Here is a 22,659-nt window from a genome sequence, read left to right on the forward strand (position 1 = left end):
CTGTAGAGTCATGGACACAGTTGCCTCCTGCTAACACTGCTCCTGCCCAGGAACATTCTGGAACGACCAGAGCATTGCCTGGGGAGGAGGCAATAACTTTAAAAAATCCCCAGAGCGGAGTTACCCAGTTCTGAAAAAAACCCTGATCACACTCTGTAAACATGTTTTCTTAAAACCCAACCATTCTGGCAGACGGTCCTTACAATTGCATTTCTTTCTCGTTTAATCTCATTTATGACAGTTTTTGCACATTTTTCTTTTCATATGTAGAATGAGTAAGAGCTTGTCCAGCCTCTGGATGTCAGTGGGCAGGCGCCACTACTCGCTGCAGATAGGATGAGAGTGCTAGCTTTCGGCTCCAGAATAATTTGATTGGATTTTCAAAATGTACTCCATTCTTTAAAAGCTTAACATACACAGAGCACAGACGTTTACCGACTACTTATGTGAAACTCCCCCAGGACAGAACAGGAACAACTCCACTAGAAGGAAACGAAGGAGTCGCTCACTTTAGGGGGCAGCATCAGCTACTGTCACTTATGCCCAGTGTCATTTCTGGAGAAACCCAGGACAAGGACGGCCCCAAGAGTGAGCACTCTAACTGCTTCTCAGAAAGGAGCGCCAATGCTGCCTGGTGAATCACACATAGGCAGTTACGAGGAAACCACAGAGATCCAAGGGGCTCCGGGTGCGCTCCAAACGTAGCAGAAAACCAGCCTTGTTTGTGATCCGTGCTTTTCTCGAATCATACTCCCAACTCAGTTAAAATGAATGAGTGCTTTCCAGGCATGATAAGTATCTCTAACACAGCGCCCAAGGATTCTTCAGCTAATCTTTAACCTGCTAGTCCTGTTTGTTTTGCATTTGACATACTTGTAACTAAACCAAACTTGGTTTTTGAGCTCTGGGCCAGGTGGAGCTATGGAAATTCATGATTTTCCAAACAGCTACCCAGGAAGAGTGAGAAAACAGCTTCGCCTCTGACTCCAGTTAACAACGTATGCGTCAACCACTGTCTCCCTATGTTCAGAGGGAAAGGTTCCAGAAAGCAGGAGGGCATCTTGACTCCTCCTCTGGCTGACTGCCTGCCTCCTGGGCTAAGGCCAGAATGCAGACACTAGGACGACTGGATCTTTCTGTCTAGATTTATTTTCAAGACTGAGCCCGAAAATTAAAACCATTCTGAAAGTGGCAAGTCTGGGAAGAAGTTTGCCACTGGTGGTCACGTGCGCTCACGGTCCGCCTGCTACCTGGCGTGTCATATTTTCATCATTAGTTTACCGGTCTGAGTTCAAACAAAGATGGGATATCACCATTCCTTCAGTGAATCTTCACGTCATGCAGTTCCCTTCTTGACATGTTATTTCTCTCTAAATGCGTTAGGTAACGGTGCCTTGCCTTTCTTCCATGGCAGGGCTCCCTCGCTCCCCATTTCACAATGGAAGCATCCTTGGAGCAGAGAGAACCCCGGTGAGTACAGCACGGCCCCAATGTAAACACTTCTGCAATCCTATTCGATCCCTCTGGATTTTTCTTTCATTAAGTATCAGCCTCTGACATGTACGTTTTACAGATAGTGTATTAACCTTGGCAGAAAAATCACGGAACGCTATATTGAAGGCACGAAGTGGAACACAGCTCACTGTAAATAACACATAAGGCCGGAGTAGAAAATGGGATTTGGGTGATTAATGACGGAGCCCACGACCGTGCAGCACCGTAATCAGGGATCTACGGCTGAAATCAAAGTTCCTGAAATTCTCCCTTCTGGCCTCAACTTCCCTTCAGAAGCTCACAGAATATTAACGAGCCCGAAACTTAGTTGCTGAGCGAGCTGACCGGAGAGAGATGCGGGGGTCATGTGTGGCCCCGCAGTGCAGCACGGCTGTCGTCCCCTTAATCACCACGCGGTCCTCAGGAGGGCTGACGATGGACGTCCGGTCTGAAAAACACAAGTCACCGCTCAGACAAAACTACAAGCGTGAGTGCTTCCTCCCTCAGGGGTAATGCATTGGTCATCTGAGAGAAGGCCTCCAAGTTCCCTCTGATCTTGGCAAAATGGGTAAATGGCTGCACTGAGACTTCCAGGGGACGGAAACAAGCCGCTCCAGACGGCTGCCAAGGAGGTCAAGCCCCCGCCCCTCTCTGATTGCCCCGAACCTCTCAGCACTCTGGAGAGATGAGAAGGGCAGCTGTTACGCAAATGTTCACTCTTAGGTAAAAATCTTGGTTCTTTCCCAAGATAATCAACATTCTGGTAATTTCTACTGTCCTCCTCGCACTTCACGACTTTGCAGAGTGCTTTCATTTATGATATTGCTTTATTTAATCCTCACAAGAGTCTTCTGAAGGTTGTGATATTGCTGCTCCCAGTTTTCAGGAATGAAACTGATGCTGAGAAACATGGCGGCTTGCTGGGTGCCACCGAGCTAGTGAGCAGTGGGGCCTGGTGCCACTCCGTCTAGACCAGGAGGGACCCCACACTCCCCGGCCCTGGCGACAGCTCTGTGGTGTGTGTCCCCACACTGCACAGCTCTGAGGTGGACTCTGCTCTGGCACCGCAAACAGAGCTCGGTATGTTTCGAACACCTGACAGACTACCAACCACAGCACAGAGAAAGCTGCCTGGGTCGGAAGTAAAGCACAAGTTAGTGCCTCCTCAGGATGGTGCTGTAATCACCAGTTCACTCATACAAGTGACCACTTTCTCTCCTCATACAGTTTAGGAAAATCTCGTAGTGAGCACTGTCTTTTCTTTTTTGAACAATGACTTTTCAGTAATGTTTTAGATCTGGATGAGGCAGAGGGGAAAGTACACTGGCAAGTGGAGCTAAAGGGGCTGCAATCCTTGGCAGATAACTTCTGCGTTTCAGAAACCTGCGCTACAGAGAGAAGAAACAGAAGCTGGAGCAATGCAGGTCTCTCTCTCTCTCTCTCTCCCTCTCCCCCCCTCTCTCTCTCTGCTTCTCATATATAGGAGACATTCATATCTCATACACTGGGAGTGTTCTATTGGGTTATCATGCCAGCATACAAAAAATACACTTCTTCTAGGATTTGAATGCTTGACTCAGTTCCCTTCTATAATGACTATAAAATTAACTAACCTGTCAGCTTTGTTATTTGAGCTACTTGGAGATAATATCCCTAACTCTATGGACTTTAAAAAGTCAATCTTTTGTCTCTCCTGACCATCTCCTTTAAATCTTGGAATACACTTTCTAATTACTCTTTTAGAAATGGAAAAATTAATTACTTAGTAGGTTTCTATAAGTTAGTTGCAGAAATAATCACTATCATCTGATTGGATCAGAGTCCAGGGGCACCGACACCTACACACAGAGGACGCGCTACTTAAACCGCGGTTAGTGGGAGGGTCTGTAGGGACTGTGGTCCTTACTCCATACGGTGAGCGTGGCAGACGCGTTCAGGGATCCCTCTGTGTTGGCTGCATAGCAGGTGTAGTTGCCAGCATCCTGGATGAGGACAGGGCTTATCTGCAGACCCCCTGATTCAAGCAACATGAATCTAGGAATCCGCACAGAGCCACTGGCCAAAACGTGGTTTCCTGAAGAACAGCCGAGAAAACAGGAGTGTTAGAACCATAAGGCTCAAGAGAAGGTCATGCTTAGGGCCACAGCTAAAAAGAGAGCTGGAGGAAACATCAGAATAGAGTGGAAACTCGATGCACAAACATAAGGAAAACAGTCACCGTTAGCATTATGTGCAGTAATGAGAACTGACACATTCTCCATGTCCAACACTGAGTGATTTGGTTAAACAGATTATAACCCATGTCTGTGATTGCTACCTTTGGGTGACTGATTTTGAGTTTTCTTTATATTTATATTATATTTTTATATTACGCTCTCCTTCTCATTAAGCTGCAGTCTCCCAGATCTTTATGATTGTAGGCTAAGGTCTGAGTGCACGGGTTATGCCTCTGAGAGTCCAGAAGCCGCTGGGGTTTTCTGGGAGCATGAAAAGAACGGAAGTTTGGAAGCACCCAGAAACTGTCCAGCCAGCACGGCCAGTTAATCTGCGTGGATGGACGCAGTTTAGCACGGCGTGTTATGGGCGGACGATAAGCGTCACCCGTTGTGTGACATGCGCCTGCCGTTAGAGGCTGTGGGAGCTCCAAGGAAAGCCCAGGACGGGACAACCTTCACAGGATGTGAAAGTACCGTGGAGTAAAGAGTGTCACACATGTCCAACTGGGAAGGGCGCAAATGGTCCTGTACTAGAAGCATCTTTCTAAAAAAAATTACGATTCCGAGTTTTTAATGTTACCAGGGAAGAACTCCTTTGTTTCACAAATGGGGAAACTGAGCCCTGGCAGTGCTAGTCTAAATCTGATACCTAGATTTTAAGGTCCAAGGCCCCCGAGGAAGAACTAAGACAAAGGAAAGTGACACCCACACATTTTCTTATAAATGTCTGTTTAAAAAATGATTAGCCTGCAGGTTCCATGAAGCTGACGGGGTCTTGTCTGTCTTATGTGTCCTTGTACCTCTGGCATTAGCACCTGGGTGTTGCTCAATAAATGGCCATATAATCCTCACTGAATGAATGAATGAATGAATGAATGAGAGGGACTGATGTACCCTTGGCCCAATGGGTCCTCTCTGTGTGGGCCAGGTTGCTTGGCAGGCACGCGCCACCTACCTCTCCTCCAGGTGATGGCGGGTTTGGGAGCCCCCGACACCTCACACCTCAGAATGGCTGTCATCCCATCGGTGACCGTGGTGTCCATTGGAATCTGGGTAAATGCTGGTGCCACGTCTAAACAGAGGAGTTAAATGGGACATACTCAGTGCGCTGTCAGAAATGACCCCCCCCCCCAGCCTGGTGGAGTGGTCCATATGGGTTTTACAGAACTAATCACAGAGACAGGGATAGTGATAAAAAAATGAAAACCTTTCGGGAGTGACTAGAACTTTCCATTATTCCTCTCCCAGGAATTGCCTGTCTCTACTTCCAGCTAAAGAGAAATACAGTCTCCTGGTGTAATGCGCACATAGTGGGAACTTTTAGGTGAAGGCTAAAGAGAGGAGACACATTTACTTGGAGAAATCAAACAAGCTGCTTTCACTATTAAAAATAAGTCATAAAAGCTGATTTTTGAGTACTAGAGATCATCCAAAAGATGACACTTTCACACTTTCTAGGATCCATTCTGAAGGTTAAAATAACCAGAATTCAAAGATTCAGTAAAGAATTTCTGGGACGGGTCGTGGGCCCCCCTGTTCGGGGGTCTCCTGGTTCACGGGGCCTCTAGCCCCATAGCCCTGAGTCAGACCAAGAGAGGCGCTGCCAGGCTTCAGCGAGGCTCATCCGCCACTTGGCTAATGATGACACGGGAGTCCCCGAGGAGCAGGGCCCTGCGTCTCTGGATCTGTGTGAGGGGCTGGGCTGAAGGCCCGGGAGAAGTGGGCAGGACTCGAGGTGACCGAGGCCCAGTGGCTCCGCTGCCCCCTGGTGGGAATCCCTGCAGCTCGAGAGGCGCGCTGATTCTGTCTCAGGGCACACACCCCACACCCGATCTCTGCACCCCTAGTACCACCACCTCAGTGACGCCGCGGCCTCCTAACCAGGCTCAAGCCTTCTGCGCTTCCCCTCAGAATCCCTTCTACACCCAGCTTTGGGTGCCCTCGGAAAGTGCTGACTGACACCCTGCCAGCCCCCGAGGCCCCGGCTGACTCTCCCTGTCGCCTCCCAGGGCCCCTTGCCCATGTCAGGCCCGTCCCCACCTGCCTGCTCTTGCTGCACACACACCCAGCCTGGCTCGTCCCTCTAAGGCGCTTGCAGCACCCCTTCCCCACCCCACGACACGCACATCCCTGCCCCCCATGATTCTGCACAGGCTCCTCCTTCTCTTCGAGTCTGGGCTCTGGCGCCATCTGGGAGAAACTTTCCCGACCGCCCCTGCAGCAGTCTTCCCGGGTCACCCCCAGTGGGCCTGTTCTGTTGCCTTCACTTACTTATCTTTAGCTGAACTATCGCAGCCTTTACTGTCTTTCTCCTCCCCCACGACCCTCTGTCTGGAAGCCCCATAACCTCATCTGTCTTCCTCATAGCTCTGTCCCCAAGCCTGGTGGACCCAGAAGGCCTGACACAGATGCTCAATAAATGTTTGTTAAACGAAGGAATAAATATTGATTGTTTTATACACTATGTTTTCCTTTCATTAAAGCTGTTTTGATGTGAAAAAAAGAGTCCATTTTGCTAAACTTACAAATCATGATCATTTATCTGTTCACTCCCCCGTTGCCATGGTAACAACTTTAAGTAGCATTTCATTTAAATTTGCAATCTGATCTCACAAGGACCCTGTGAACTGGGCTGGGTTGGTTCCATTTCGAGAACACTGAGGCTAAGAAATTAAGTCCTGTGCCCTAGGTTTCTCACTGGAGAGAGGGTTGGCCACCACAGCCCGGGGGCCAAGTCCAGCCTGGTGCCTGCTTTGTAAATAAAGTTTTATTGGAACAGCCCACTTGCCTTGTATTATCTGTGCTGCTTTCATGCCGCCACAGCAGAGGTGAGTGGCCTCCAGAGACCAGGCCCCTCCACACTGAACACATTCACTATCTGCCCTTTTACTTCTCACTTTTGAAAAAGTCTGCTGATCCCTGCCCCATAATATCCTGGCCCACAACTGCAAGGTATGCTTTAATAAATCTAACTGATCGAAACTCGTTTCTGGCTTAAGTATCTACAGTTATTTCTACTGTTTGAAGCCACACTGGTTTCCTATACTCCAAAGTGGAGGATGAATTTGACCCCTGGGCAAGGGTCAAGAAGGTGACCCCTAGTTTACCAAAATATATGCGTGGATCTTTAAATATTCCCCCGTCTCTTTGTAAGTTCTGGCCGACAAAAGCCCCCGGCCCCACGCACCCTGACATTGATCTGCTTTTCCAAGGCCTCTCACTCCTGAGGAGATGAGCATTTTGCTGCCGAAAGGGCAAACATGAAAGGTATGATTCCATCATCACTAAGTTCTACTTCACTGTAGAGCAGTCACACAGCTGTGGGAGATGAAGAAGAAAACCCACAGATAAAATGAAAACCTTTACCTTTGTTTTATTTTTCAGAGTGCCCACGTATTTCTGTTAATGGGATAATAAAAGAAACTCAGGAAAGAGCTATAATCATTCAATAAAACTACAACAGAGAATGAATATTTTAAAAATGGAAAAAAGATCCAAAGGAAAAGGTTAGGGACGAGCTGTTCACTAATGGTCCTTCTAGTTCTGTGCAGAGAAATGGGGAACGTTTTCTACTGCGCAGGTCAGAGGAGGCTCAGTGCTGGAATCCTCCACCCCTTACGATGCAGCTGTGGGCTTCACAGAGCTTAACAAGTGGGTTAAGGAGTGCTGAGGGGTGGCTGTCCCCAGCGGTCCCCTCAGGCCCCTGCACCCTACTGACCTCAGGGGACTAAATACATCCTGAGTGTGCCACGCGAGCCAAGGTGGGGCAGCCTGGCCAGAGGGCTGGTCCAGACGGCCCGGCTGTGCTGCTGGGCGGTACTCACTGGTCACGTCCAGGAAGGTATGGGTCTGGACCTCCCCTCCTTCGTTACTGGCAAAGCACTGGAAGATTCCAGAGTCATCCGGATGTAGCTTCTGGATGCGCAGGACTCCACTTGGGAGCACCCTGTATCGAGGGTTCTGCAGCTTGCTGATGGAGATGGCGTCCTTGTACCATCTCAGCGTGGGAAGAGGGACCCCTGCACGGGAGTGGGAAGAGGTGGGCATTAAAAAAATTAAATTGCAAGAATCTCTCACATGAAGAATAAATGGCAGTATTTTAGTGGATATTTTCTTATCTGTCAGTCCTCTCAGCCACCCTGTTAGGTGTTACTTGTCTCATCCTGTATGAAGAAATGGAGGGAGTGGGGACGGGCACCCAGCACCTGCTGCGGACCCTTCCTGGTGGGCGCCCACAGCCCACACAGCTTTGTTCTCTTGTCTGGGCAGAAAGCATGTCCAGTTGTGCTCATCCAGACGGATGGGTTGGGGACGAAGGTCTCTGCTGCTCCGCTTGGGGCTCAGCGACGGTCACCAGGGCAGGAGCCGGGGGGCAGCAAAGTCCCAGGTGGTCTGTGCCATCACGGGCAGAGCAGCTCCCACTGCTGGTCTCCATCCCCTCACATTTGGAAAGGAGGTGACCATCGCAGCCTCAGGAGGTGCTGTGATTGTGAATCGCGTCAGTCTGTATGAAAGTACCCAGGACACCGTAAGTGCTCCAGGGGCATCGTGACAACTGCCAGCAGTAATGAGTGCCATCTTGTAAACAGCCCCTGTCTAAGGGGGGACACCATTGACCTCAGCGGAAGGCTGCTGCACTGAAGGAGCCATGGGTCAGGTTAAGTACCAAGCACGTGCGTGCATTTCAAGGCTGAGCAGACAGAGGACACTGAACCGTGGACACAGGAAGAGCTGTGTTGGTCCCTAGGACTGTGAGCACAGCAGATGAGAGGAGGGCTGAGGATGCTGCCGTCCCTGTGCCCAGAGGCGAATCGGGCCCGGAGCACGGCCAAGGCTTGACTAAGCGGTAGGGGGTGGGACTGCAGCTAACGCCCAGCCATCACTCCATGCCCTCGTCCGCACCCTAACGACATTACCGTGAGAACCAGGATGCAGCCGGCCCACCCTGAAGGAGGGGTACATGCCAGGGACCAGGGACAAGCTCCCACGGGCAGAACATGGGCTGGAAACATGGGGCTTATCCTCAGCCCGACAGCACGAGGAGCAGTGCTGCTCCCCGACTTGCTGTGGTCAGCATGTGTGTGTGGCCCAGGCGACACGGCATGCAGGCACCGTTCCCGCAACAGCCTGGCTACACTGGACAAGCCTTGACCAGGGAAACACCAAGCTCCTTCTGGGCTTTGCTGGGTGGCTTGGGTGACTCGCAACGGGGGAAGACTGTTTCCTCGGGACTTCTCCCTGACCCTTCCTGAAGCCAAGGAGGGTCAAGCCACCTATGAGGGGTAAACTGGGCAGCCTGGAGGGGCTGCATGGAGAAACAGGCCGAAGCGCTCCAATCCAGAGCCCTGAACGACAGTGGGCACACGTGCGTGCTGCGGGCCCACGGGCGCAGGGCAGAGATCGCAGGCTCACTTTTCCATCTCAGAGGACTCTGTGCCTCAGTTTCCCTACATGTAAGATCAGCTCAAATAAAACAAGTCTCCACATGATTCAGCGTGAAAAACACACCCAAATTCTTCGGTTTGAGATGCTATGTAATTGTAAGATGTCTTCTTTTAATAAATAAAGTTATAGTTTCATGGAATAGTTCAGGATAATGTATTCTCAGATTCTGTTCTTTGCCTTAATTATGTGTTTCCTGTCACTTTTCATTAAATCAGGAAATTAAAAAAAAATCCATTTCAAGGTAAAAGCATAATCAATTCATGTAAAATCCCCTAATAGCAATTACATGATGTAGCTTTCATAAAGAATAACCACTTCGCACACTGCTATACTCTCAGTGTCAAAATTAAGAGAAAGCAGTAAATTACACGATGGCAACGCAATGTAGAAAGACCTGCTCAAATTATATTTATAAGTCCGTACTTAACAAGCGGTTTACCCCATAGAAATCAGGAAAAAGGAGAATTCTCTAGTTAAGTGGAGAGCCTGAGATTGTCATTTACTGAAAAATAATTGTTAGTGCACAGGGAACTGGGAGTGTTTCTGTTTTGCGGCAATTCCATGTCATGAAGGAAACCTTATCCCTGCAGTACTGTGGGCTCTAACTGCCGTACAGCTTCGCTTTCAGAGTTGTCAGCCTTACAAGCTGGTGTTTATACAAGAAAGGGAACAGTGCGGCCACAGCAATGAAAATATTTCCATTTAAAATCCACGTGACCATTCTCTCACTCTTTCCTCCGCTCCCTAGGCTGACTCGGGAGAGCTGGGACAGAGGGATGGAGACAGAGCAGATCTGTAAACAGTGGCCATGCTGAGCTGCCCAGGGCTGCAAAGCAGAGCTGCCCAGGAAACAGACTTGTGGGTGGAGTGGCTGTTGTACAAAACAGAGTGGACAGAAAGGAGGGGACGTGTGGTTAGACGCTGATCTCCATGGACTGTCAGTATTGCTCACAGTGACACCAGCATCCTTTTCAGAAATGAGAAATGACATGCAGGTGCTGACAGATGTGGGTATCAGTTCTAAGGCGCAGGGCCTCAGCTCTCAGGAGACGCCCGGTGTTCTGGCCAAAGCACTTGCTTGGGTAGCTGACGGGTTTGGGTTTGGCTCCTGTCTCCATGGCCACGTGGCCCTCGCTGGTTACCTGCCCAGTAGTGAATGAGCACCCCGTACGTGCCAGACACTGGAGGAGGTCTTACAAGAAGTATCTCACTGCATCTTCCCGGCTCTGTGCCCCAGCACATTATGAACTTTGGTTTTTGTACATTACAGTAAGATAATATTGCTCTTACGGAGCTGTCTGAAGATTTACAAAATTGTTAGTAATCCTTACCTCCCAGCGCTTAGAAGAAAATACCCACCCTTAAGATGGACAAATATTAACATTAAAAACACAAAGGTCCTTTTCATTTCTTGACAATCTCCAAGGCACTAACATAGCTTTTGTTAATGCATTTGCCTTAAAAAGCCTGTCCTGGACATGAAATGGTGGCAGTGGACAGATAGTAACCAAAGCATGGGGACAAGTGGTGGAATTGCCTGAATAACAAAGGTCAAGTCGACTGAAAGCTGAAAAGGCTTCCTGTTTAAAGAATTTCCAATGGATCTTTCCTCCTACAGAGCCCCGTGGATGAGAATGAATTTCCTGCCCTGAGTCTTGAGGATCACGCTGTCGAGGAGTCAGAGCGTTTGACGGGAGTCAGGAGGACGAGGCTATGCTAAGGCCTCCTTGTTCTTCCCTTGGGTAAATATCATCCCTGCTTTGCAGGTGAGGAAGCAAACGCTCAGCAAGGTCAAACACCACCTCCAAGGTCATGTGCATAGTGACTGAATTCTACTCTGCTCCCAAGTCCCTTTCTCACCACCGCACTCAAAGTGTCCCCCCCATGGTGACTACTCTGCCCTGGAAAATGCCACTTCTGTTCCTCTGTCTTGCGGCTGCTTTTCAGCGGCCTCCCCGCACTCACCCATGGCTCGACACACGACGTCCACTGTTTCTTCCACTTCCGCTAAAATCCGACTCTCGGGTTCAGCAGTAAAATACGGTGGCTCTTTAAACAAACAAACAAAAAAAAACATAGAAAAGCACCCCTAAGCAAGGGAGGTTTATTTCAGGAGACACTTACAGCCTCAAAGAGATTAAAGTCCTTTTGAAAACTAGTTTTGAAAACTTCGTCAGTTACCATCATACACACAAACTCAGAATTCAGTGGGCAGAGGCCAAGGTCATTTATGGTCTCAGGTTTCTGGAAGCAAATGACTACTCGGGCAATGGCTACTTCGCAGTTTATGGGCTAGAATCATGGAATATCTTAATTCACATTTAGAAGGACTGTCCCGAGAGGCTCATAACGGTTTATATTTACAGCACAGTATTTTATAGCTAGTCTACTTCAGTATCTAAACTAAACACCAACTCAGGAGGCACCCGCCTACCCCAGGGAACAGGGCAGCCTCTTCACATATTTTCTGAAGTCTTAGCAGTTCTTCTTCTGCAAAATATAGACCTAATACTTCAATGGAACACAAAATGATAGCTAAGAGAAAAAAGCACAAGGGTCTCTCATCCGTCTTTAGCAGCCAAGGAAACTCTTAACCACTTGCATATCTCTAGATACTCCACTCGCCTATTCAACCAAGAACCATAGTGGTTGTATTAAACAAGGAATTTCCTTGGAGAGCAAATTGCAGTATTCTTCTCAGTTTATTCAGCAGAAATTCAACAGTGGCTGAGTTCGTGGGACATTAAGGTGGCAGCGATTTTGCTATCATGATAACAAAAGGCTGTTGTAGCCGCTCTCTGCGTGAAAATGAATTTCTGGGCCTGCTGCCAGAGGGGTTTGTGTCCACTGTAACTGTGCTGCGTGTGGACACTACATGTGGACTACAGCCTGGCCTGCCTTCTGTACCCACGGTCTCTTTAAAACGGGTGGAAGCTAAAAGAGCAACGGAAACTTGGCGCTTCAGTGAAATGATTAGGGAGAAGAGGCTGAAGGTCCATCATGGGAAGCAAACTCAGGCATCAATTCTGCAATGACCTGGATCATTCGAGCAGAGACAACCTGCCTGAATGACCACTCAAGCTGACACGGCTGCAAACTCACCCGACAGAGGCATACCTCCGCTCATTAAGTGTGTACAGATCAGGCCTAGAGAAATACTGCAAGGACTGGGTGTCTTTCTCAAGCCAGTCTCCACGGCACGCTCACATATTCACACTCAGCCAGTCTCCGTCATTCACAATGAGAGCAGCATTATTCCTATTCTAAGTCCACAGCAGCTGCTTCCTGCCAAGGCAGGATGGAGGGAGGGAGGCAGGGAGGGAGCATTTCACGTGGGATACAATCACTGGCAGGTACTCAGTCTCAGCTCTCGCAGACCTGACACTACGGCATCAGAACGACCTCAGCTGTGCTACTGGTATTAGCCGAGAGATGTTATAAGGAAAGTGTTACTTGAAAAATAATTCACTGGGGTTTCTGAATGATTTGTGAATAAGAAACCAGAGTAGATCTGAGACACACAGAGATAGCCGTCTACTGTAGTTACTGTCACTGACGTGTTTTTGAGTGGGTGTGAAAGAGCCAGCGTGCCAGATCGTGCACGCTCGTGGGAGTAGACAAGTGTGCAAACAGCATGGCTTGATGTGTGAAGTAGACAAGATGCTGCTGCCGGTCTGGACAGGTGTCTGGAAGCTGTGCGTGCTGCATCTCACTGGACGCAAGATGCCACCGCTGCTGGCAAGAGGCACCATGGTTCCAGTTATCTCCAAGAAAGAAAAGGAGGTGCTGTGGGTTGTGCCACACGTCTGATTTCAGAGACAGTGAATGTGCAAAATGTGTTTCACGTAACTGATGGATGGTAAATAACTAATAAGACATGACAGGTAGTAATGGAGTTCTACCAACAGCTAGTGAAGCTGCCACTTCAGCGCCTCTGTGACTGACATTACTTCAATCCTAACAATACGAATATCTGCACTTTGAGGTGTGGAAACTGAGGCCAGCAGAGGCAGAGGCCCTTGTTCCAGCCAGTGAGCTGGTGCAGTGAGACTCTGAGCCCAGCCCCATCTCCAGAGCCGTCCTTGTATACACTGTGTGTCTCTGACCCACCGTGTGCCATGGGCTACACAGTACAGCTGAGAGATTCATTCCTGTCGGGTGAAGACTCCGAGAGATTCCTAGAAGCAAGCGGAATCTGAGAGGCGTCTTGAGGGCTGTGACTCACTAACCAGGTGAGGTGGTGCCCAGGGCAGAAGGCCAATCACCCCATCACAGGCTTGTGCATGTGCTCAGTCTGCAAGACGGTGGCCAGTCTTGGGTTGGCGTCCCCCCAAAGCAGGCCCTGAGCCCAGGTTCGCTGCCAGGAGCCCACCTGGGAGGTGACGGGAACGCTGCTGGGAGGGCCAAGGCCAGCTGAAAAAGAACCTTATCAAGGGAGCTCCCACTGTGGGGGGCTGGGCTCACCCCCATTGGGAAAACTCTGGAAGCTGGTGTAGAAACAACCTCCGAGAGAGACGTCCCCGCCAGAAGGGGTGAGGGAGCTCGGCTGTTTATCCACTGTCCGTGCCATGCTGGTTGAGGGCTGTTGCCAGGAGGGCTAATTGCCACTTCCAACCTGCCACATGGGGGGCACGATGGTGCCACACAAGGTGCCACCGTGGCTCCAGGGGCCAGAGAAGGTGGCTGAGGCGAATGGCTCACTCGTGCGGTGTGTGGCGGGGAAGCGGGGAGGTTGCCGTGGAGGGCAGGTCAGGGGAAGAGAAAGTGCAGGAGCGGAGGGCAGGTGGAGGACATGGCGGGCCCAGCCCCGGAGGCGGCTCTACCTGGCACTGGGGGCCCCACAGGCGTGTCAGCAGGTGTGACGCTGCCTGCAGTCAGACCCCTATGCTGTGTCAACCTCAGAAATGAAGCAACATGGCAGGGACGTTGACAGGGGGAGGAAACGGCGCGCTGGTCTGTCTTCTCTCATCAGTGAGAAAGTGATTGGAAGCCGATTTGTCGCTGCTTTCTTTCATCTGCGTATTCTTACGACAGACAGCTCCTTGCACAGATCCACCGGTGACAGCCCTGTGACACCAGTTACATTTCCTGAGGATCCCCACTCCATGATCGTCGGGCGTGGGGTTATAATCTCCCAAACCTCTCTGAGTTGACAGAGGCTCTTCAGGGCTGTTCCAGGATGACTCAATCACAGAGTCTACCTGTCACAGCAAATTCTGATGAATGAAAGGGATTTAAATCGACATGATAAAGCTGCAAAGTGTGTTCTTATCCCTTTAGAAGCCAGAACTCAGAGAGATGGTAACTCTAGAGAAGACAGAAGCAGTCTGCTTTGGAATTCAGATGTAAATGCAAAACTAACGTTCATATGATAGATTTAAATATTCTGAAAGGGAATTATGATGGAAACAAACATTCTACTTTACAAGGAGATAACTTTCTCCTCTTGCTAAATTACCTTAAAATGTTTTCATGTGATACAGTCCTGTCTACTGGAGATTTACATATCACAATTTTTAATTCTGGCTCAATCTATAATGTATTGGGCTTATATAACTCTAGGTCAAGCTGATGAAAAAATCTTCCAGGGAGGGCGGATGGTATTTACGTCTACAGCTACGGTGCGGATGAGAAAGGCGGCGGAGAACCGGCTCCCACTCCTGGTGTAGAATCAACAACAATTTGCGACTCAGCCTGCTTTCTAGGACACTTTCATAATTCTTACACTTCTTTCAGGGGGACGATGGGTTTGCAGTACATGTTTGGCAGTTGTTTCCAAGTCACAAAGCCACTTCCTAATGATTTAAAGGAATGTGACATACCCAAGGCAAGCGGCCTTTTGTGCGGTACTTCTTGCTACTCTTCGCTCATTTTGCATGAAAATATAAACTTTTGTTTTTTCTTAGTTTGCAAAGTGGAAACTGCACAATACATTATGCGAGGAGCTACCACGTATTTGATTTTTCCTGGTCTCAGTTCCCCTTCCGAGGAGAGAAGAAACAGGGATTGTCCTTCCTGGAGCTGACCTTCAAGGTACCTCTTATCTGCAGTGGCCACCACTCTGCTCGACAGGGTCCCTGCGACCCTGATCACAGCCACTTAGGAATAAAAGTATGACAGGAGCTGAACAAATGAGAGGAATAAAAGTACACGCCTCACAATTTAATGTAATCGTGTAATCTGACAATAAAGCGAGGCTTCCCTCAGCCACGTACAATGCACACGTCCTAAACCCTTAGCGTTCCCAGCGCTTAAAGTGACTCAACTTTATCTCCGTGTTCTCCTTGGTTCAGGAATGACACTTGGCTCGTTCTAGGAATCACCTCTGTTCTCATTTTTTAATTTACCGAAAGGTAATATCCAACACTTTCTAACCTTCTTCTGGGTCAAAAAAAATGACAGTGACAGAATAATCCCTGAACACTGATCAAAATAGCCAAGTTAGAGTTACAGAAGAGCTGAGTGGCACAAAGGAAGGTGACACACATGACAAGGGTGATCCCACATTATTTCCCAAGCCTGATCACTGGAGGTGTCCCAAGCCATTTCCTGGAAGTCCTTAGAACATCAACTGTTTGGATGCAGTGGGTGTATATTATTGAAAAAGGAAAACAGGATACATTTGGAAGATAAACTCAATTCCACCTCCATTTGCTGAGTTAAAAATGAAGGTGGTGAAACGCAGGTGTTGCTACCTTGTTTCTAGGGAGAAGCCCGTGGGCTCTCCCGACCTGAGGGTGGTGGCACCACAGCGCACCGGGGTGAGCGTTACCTATGATAGAAAGAAAGCCTTTTGCTCGGGCTGGCTCGAACGTGCTCCTTCTCAGCGTCGCCTCACACACGTACGCCCCACTGTCCGCAGACGTCGGGCTGCTGATGGTAAGGTGTCTCCCAAAGCTGTGGAGCCCACTGGTGAGTCTCACCCCATTTCTCTTCCAGGTCACACTCAGCTCTTCCACAGGCCTATGAGAATGAAGGGCATTAGTGACAATAACTGTGACTCACGGACGAGGCAGAAATAATCGCAGGCGTTCAGCACAACACAGCTATTTCTACCAGGAACTGTGGTGGGGTGAACAGTGGACATTTGCAAATCAGTCCAGATGTAACTCTGCTCCCTTATGGCACACACTGACCAGACATTCTGCTCAGGGACTCTTGAGCGAGGGTGGCCAATTATGGCAGCAATGGCCCGTAGTGCTAATGACTCCATTTGCTCAGGGAGGGGACGTGTAAAAGAAATACTACTGGGGGCACGGCGGCGTGGGGGTGTGATCATGCAAACTTGGTCTGGAGCGACCACTCAGAGGCTGCGGACACCGAGGAGTGGACGGGGGAGAATGGACTCTTCCCGTGAACCTTAGTGCCTCTCTCCTCCTCAGCTAGAATCTCCAAGCCCCCCACCCCCCAATGACCCGAAGCTAAATTGAAAAGCACTGCTTCCCAACCTAAATACCCCACGTGACACGGATAATACAGATGTCGCAAGGGAAGGCTGGGGGAGCCAGTGGCCTAGCTTCCCTCCGGGTTGTGCTCACAGCCCAGCTGGACTAACGACGCCACCGCCCGGAGAGCACCAACCAGGAGCCATCGCAGTCATCATGGATTCGCCCCCGCGTGGGGGACTAGCCGCGTACCTGGCATTGGCGATGCATTCCAGGGTGATCTCATTGGACCCAGCCACCACACTTCTGTTGCCGGGGGGAATCACAATGATGGGAGCCACGGTTTCGGGTGTGCCATCGTCGCCTGTGGTAGACAAAGCACAAGTCCATGGGACTCTCCTAAGTGTGGGAAGTGTGAGCATTGGAAATGTGACAAAGGACAGATCTCGTCAAGCCAGTCTGATAGGACACCTCCAGGTCTCACAACCCTGCCCCCATCCACCCCCTGGGAAGAGCCCTGGGTCCCTGGCATTTCTCAGAGCTCAGAGCCGGGGCGGAACCGCAGCTCGCAGCCTGAGCCAATGGGGTGACGACAGGAGCCGAGGGGGCGGGGCCTCCCGCGGAGCCCGGCTTCTACTGCGGCACCTTCTCCCAAACGCCTGCTGACCTTCTCTTTTTCAATTGATTAAATTATTGAGTTACGTAGCCTACACACTCTTCAAAATCCACCGAATTCCACAAATATATCCCACATCAGGCCCTGCGTGCGCAAGCAAGCAGCCGACTTTCTTATTTACCCAAATGCAAACTCTCAGTTACCAACGTCAGCTCCGTTAGGGCACTTCTAAGCCCTCCTTTCCTGGAAAGCAAATATCCTGAATCATCTCTGTTTGGTGAGTATAAAATGATAAACAACTTAGCTCACACTTCTGGTGACAAGGGAGAAAAAAATAGGACACATTGTTGCCACTTCTCTCTAAAATGTATGTAATATCAAAATTAAACTACCCACAGTGCACTCTACTACTGTTTATTTAGGGAAAACGAAGACTGATCAAACATTTCTAGAACAGGAATTTCAATAAAGGGTGGAGGTGGACGAGACTGGAAGTGAAAATAAATGTAAAGTGCTGTAAATACAAAGTGTTTCACTGAGTCCTTCGTGCTGAAGAGACGAGACCATCACTGTTCTGAGCAGCTGAAGAGAACTCGGGTGGGGCGGGCTGATGACGGGGGCTAGACCTCCGGGCTGGCAGTAGGTCAGGGCCACAGGGACAGCGCAGGAGGGAAAGGAGGCTGGCCTGGCACGGACGCTGAAGCCACACAGCCCTACGTCCTGGCTCGCCACAACAGTATGCCGTTGCTCAACTAGAAGTTCATGGGAATTAACAGAGACCTTGACGCAAGCAGAGCCCACAGATTAGGTTTTCCCAAACTGACGCACCGAGGACGGTGGACGCGGGGCCGGCTCACGTATCCTCGGGCCTCCTGGGAGCTGCCTTCTTCACCAGACCCTGCAGGCTGCTCCGGACACTCTGGTTCTAACACAGTAGGGACTGCTGGGCTGGTAATCAGATCGCCAAGGAGATGCCAGAGCACAGACATTCACGATGGGACAAAGACGAAAGCTGAATGCCAGTCACATTAACAACCTGCCTGTCACCTGTGAAAGTCGCTGATGAGGAGAAATGACCTGAGAAGCTAATATTTGCCAATAGTTATGTGAAGTGGAGGGGAGCAGCAGGGAATGCTAAAAGGTCACTGAGCGAGGTACTCATATGGCATTAATCACCGCTCAGCCACAGCGGCAGCAGAGGGAACCCACGCTCAGCACTTGTCACTGCCCGGGGAGGGGGACAGTCCCCTGGCCAGGCAGCCTCGACTGCATGCTGACCCCGAGGAACCACGGCCGAGTTTGCAGCCCTTCAGGGGCTCGTGGGACAGAGGCTGCACGAGCCAGTCCCTCATGGATTTCAGCCAAACCGATGGAGAGATGAGGTTCTAACTGGGGCTCCCACTGGACAGTGACTTTCTCTCTGTCACAGTGTCAGCACACACAAATACACAACTTCAATGTCCCCTCACCCTATGGAGTCGACAGGACAAATCGAGGGACCAGCTCGATTCGTGGCTGGTGAATCTCCGTCTGTTCTCAGACCCGGGCCTTCTGACCCGTCTCCTGTGTTCTTTCTAGAGATGCATGAACTACATGTGACGTTTGTTAGGGAAGTAGGTGCAAGACGCACATGAAAATGTCACAGTTCCTACAAAGGGTATTTGCAGTGCACACACCAGGTAGCCGGGAAGGTGACCTTGGCTCATGGAAACTACCACGGCAAGATCGAAGCAAGGTCTGATTGAGAAGCCTGTGCGTTTTCTATGTAAACTACTGTAACCACATTTGAGTCCAATTTCACAAGTGCCCAGAACCCCGATCTCCTGACAGCAAGGACAGTGCTTATTACAGCACACAATGCTGGTTCACTTCTTTTAAGTAGAAAATTGTTTTTAAATTCAGTCAAATTCATATGCACATGGATTAAAAAGAACAGTATAGAGAAGCTTAAAATGAAACGCACACCCCCTCCCCGCAATGCGAACGTTTGGCTTGTCAATAGGCAACTTCACTGCAATCAGGTGGGAACTCCCCATTATTCTGAAGGGCAGGAGGCCAGCGGTTCCAGACACACATTATTAACACCCCCCCCCAACCAGCCCCCGTTTTTAGCTCTGTGTCATCGCGGGCTCCTCTGTGACCAAGTCCGCTCCCGGTGACCCTAAGCCGAGACCTTCTCCCCGCGGTCATTATTCCTGTACCCGAGAGCCACTTTATCTCCGCTTTGCCGATGGCTCGTCTCTCCTTCCTTTGTGGACCTAAGGCTCGTCTTCCTTTACTGCTTTTTTAGTGAGAGGAGATAACGATGTGCATTTTTAACCGGCCATGCTGACTTTTCCACCACACTTTCGCCCACATTCCAATTTTAGAAGAAAGATGCATGGGCGAATAAGGCATCCTTAAAAGAATAAAACCACCTCTTTGTTTCTGCTGTTCCCAGCGTATCTAGAACAAAATGAACACTCAACAAGTATTCAACGATCGGTCAATTTTTCATACATATTCTGTAATAATGATCCACTACTACCTGCTTCGGGAATATGACCCTCTGTTGCAATGTTCTATATTAAAAAAACATTTTAAAATACCATACACCAATGAAGAATTATTTCTAAGAAGAATGAAAACAAAATGGGAAGAGGGAACCGTACTTACCAAGCTTCCACACAACACTAAACATTACAAATGTCACCCCATTTAATCCAACAACAAGCTGATAAGATAGCTATTATCCCTGTTATAGATGAGAAAATTGAGGCCCAAAGTCACATGACTTCAAACAGTGGAGAAAGGGTTTAAATAAAGGCATGTCTTCATCCGAAGTTCAGCTTTCTTTTACATACACTCTTTTCTCCTAATAAAAACTTTGCTTGTGCTCAGCTAACCAAAAATTAAATTAACTAGAACACTCCTTCCCCAAGCATTTCCTTAATTGAGATATTACTGTAGCTTTTTCAACTGCACATTTCCCAGGCTGGTTTCAGGTGGCTGGAGGTGAAGCTATGGAATCAACAAGGATTTCTGCAGAGGTCAGCCACGAACAGGCACTAGGCAGCTCCAGAGGCAGAAAGGCAAATGCTTCTGAGAGGCCTCTTCGCAGTTGTAAAAATAAAGAATCCTAGCAGAGGGAAATGGACCCTAGTCCTAGTCAATTTCCTCTGCATGAACTGCTTCACCGTGAAAGAGGCTGAGTAGGGAGAAGTTGTTCAGGTTGCATTTAATTAAAAAGTACATTTTAAGAATATCAAACCTCTCAAACAGAAAAAAAAAAGGTTCAAAGTTCACGTGAACTGCTAAGCTGTGGATTCCTGCAGGTGGAGTAGGGTAATTGCAGCCAGGCCCAGTACAGTAGGTGGGAGAGCAGCATAACGATGACCTGGGTGTTTGGAACACAGGAGTGGGAGGAGGTGGCACCCCGAGAATGAGGGGTGTGAGGAAGGAACAGCAGCCTCACGGGGATCGGGGCACAGAGGGTTCCAGGGGGAGGAAAGCGTTGGTGTGTTGTAGGGGCCACGTGGAGGCCGGTGAGGCTAAAACAGAGAGGGCAAGGGGACAAGGGGGGATAAGGTGGCGGCAGGCTCAGCTTGGCTCGGGCCTCACAGGCCATGGGTTCTAACTGCGAATGGGACGTCACTGGAAGGACTGGGGCAGAGGACTGAAGTGATGTGACCTTGTTTTAAGAGTCAGATTCTGCAGACGACGGGGAGTTAAGGTAAAGGAAGACACGGAGATTAACCAGTGGATGGCAAGAGCCGTGCAAGTCACAACCATGTTTGGACTGGGTGGTGGGGGGGGACGAGATTTAGGATATTTTTCAAAGACACTGCCACACAATTTACTGATGGACTCGATATGGAGATGGCTGCAGCACTGGAGCTGGAAGAGGGAAACCGCCTCTTCTGACATGGAAGGACCGGGGCGGGTAAGAGGCTGTGGGGCAGTTCAGGAACGTGGTTTTGGACATGTTAAATGGGGGTGCCTATGAATCTCAACGCTCCTTGGTGACCCCTGGCTAGTCTTCCGTGCCTGTCTGCTCCCAAAGTTCATGCACCTGTCCTGTCCACACTACCGCCTCTTAAGAAAGCTGGCCACTCCTCAAAAAACTGTAAATTAACAATAGAACTACCATATGATGCAGCAATTCCACTTCTGGGTAGACACGCAAAGGAAACGGGTATGACTCAAGAGATATCTGCACCCCAGGTTCAGTGCAGCATGATTTACAACAGCTAAGATGAAAACAACTTGAGTGTCCACTGACAGACAAATGGATAAAGAAGATGTGGTACATGTACACAGTGGAGTATTACCCATAAAAAAGAAAAAATCCTGCCATTTGACCAATGAGGATGAACCTTTAGGGCATTATGTTAAGTGAAATAAGTCAGACAGAGAGACAAATACTGTATTATCTCACTCATTTGTAGAATCTAAAAAAGTGGAACCCATAGAAACAGAGAACGGATTGGCGGTTGCCAGGGGTGGGGAAATGGGTAAAGGTGGTCACAAGGTACAAACTTCCAGTTCTAAGGTAAATAAGACCTGGGGTTGTAATGTTAAAATGTCTCTAGGCGTCACCAAATGTCCACTGTGTAGCAAAATCACCCCAGGTTGAGAACTTCTGGTTCAAGGTCATACTCCTCATCAGTAACCACGGACAGGGATCAAAACCAAGTCTCTCTCTTCACAGTTAAAAGAGAAAAGAGAGCTGCTCACGCCTTTGGAGTCATGACTAGATAGTATCTCCCAGGCCGGGCTCTCAGCTTCTGTCCTGAATGGTCTTGACAGCTCTCTCCTTGGCTCCAGGCATGGCAGCCCGTGGGCAAGTGCAGACGGCCTGGCCCTCTCACGCATGCCGCCTGGGGCACACCAGGTCCCCACGGGCCCTGTGCCCCGGCACGCACACCAGTGCCAGCCATTCAGCGTTCAGTCTGCGTGCCCTCCCCCGACCCTCTCCAGAGCAAGCTGCGTGCTTACCCTGAGGGGAGTCGGGACTGCTCCCGAGGCCTGAAGTCAGGTCCCTTGTCTTGGCTGTGGACATCCTCCAGCACGCAGCTCATCTCAGGCCAGCCCACCCTCACACTTGTTCCCAGAGCTGCTCGTCTTCCCGAGTTCCTGGCGTTTCCTTGAATCGCTCTGTGAGGAGACAGCCCCCTTCTGAGAACAAGCATGGCTGACCCTGAGGAAACACCTCGTGTTCACTAGCAGCCCTCTCTTCTCGAGCTGTTCTAACCTGGACATGGTGACACGGTGCCAGGGGGTGGCGGCCAGGCCACCGGAAGCACATTCAATCAGGCACGCCCTTGCTCCAGCCCCACCCCAATCCTTGGTCCTTTCCATTCCCAGCTTCTCCCCGGCTTCCCGCTATGCAGATGAGGTTCCCACGTGCCCAACAACTGGAAGGTGTCGTCGTGAAGAGAACAGAGGGTAGAATCCAATGGCTCTGGAAGTACCTGCTCCTAATTAACAGGGAGCAAGTTGCTTAGCCTCTGTGACCCTTGCT

At 49.6% G+C, this 22,659-nt stretch overlaps 1 protein-coding gene across 1 annotated transcript in view; it reads right to left on the bottom strand.

Annotated features, from left to right (window-relative positions):
- SDK1 (sidekick cell adhesion molecule 1) overlaps window positions 1-22,659 on the bottom strand; it is a 683,166-nt gene that overhangs the window by 187,626 nt on the left and 472,881 nt on the right. The window contains exons 6-12 of the mRNA XM_074313985.1: window positions 16,793-16,904; window positions 15,928-16,118; window positions 11,121-11,204; window positions 7,535-7,729; window positions 4,666-4,782; window positions 3,401-3,568; window positions 1,840-1,942 (exon numbers count right to left, since the gene is read on the bottom strand). Coding sequence (XP_074170086.1) covers window positions 1,840-1,942; window positions 3,401-3,568; window positions 4,666-4,782; window positions 7,535-7,729; window positions 11,121-11,204; window positions 15,928-16,118; window positions 16,793-16,904 — 970 coding nt within the window. The remainder of the gene's footprint in view (window positions 1-1,839; window positions 1,943-3,400; window positions 3,569-4,665; window positions 4,783-7,534; window positions 7,730-11,120; window positions 11,205-15,927; window positions 16,119-16,792; window positions 16,905-22,659) is intronic.

Source organism: Rhinolophus sinicus, linkage group LG10, assembly GCF_036562045.2.
Source record: "Rhinolophus sinicus isolate RSC01 linkage group LG10, ASM3656204v1, whole genome shotgun sequence".
In the NCBI taxonomy this organism is placed as follows: Eukaryota; Metazoa; Chordata; class Mammalia; order Chiroptera; family Rhinolophidae; genus Rhinolophus; species Rhinolophus sinicus.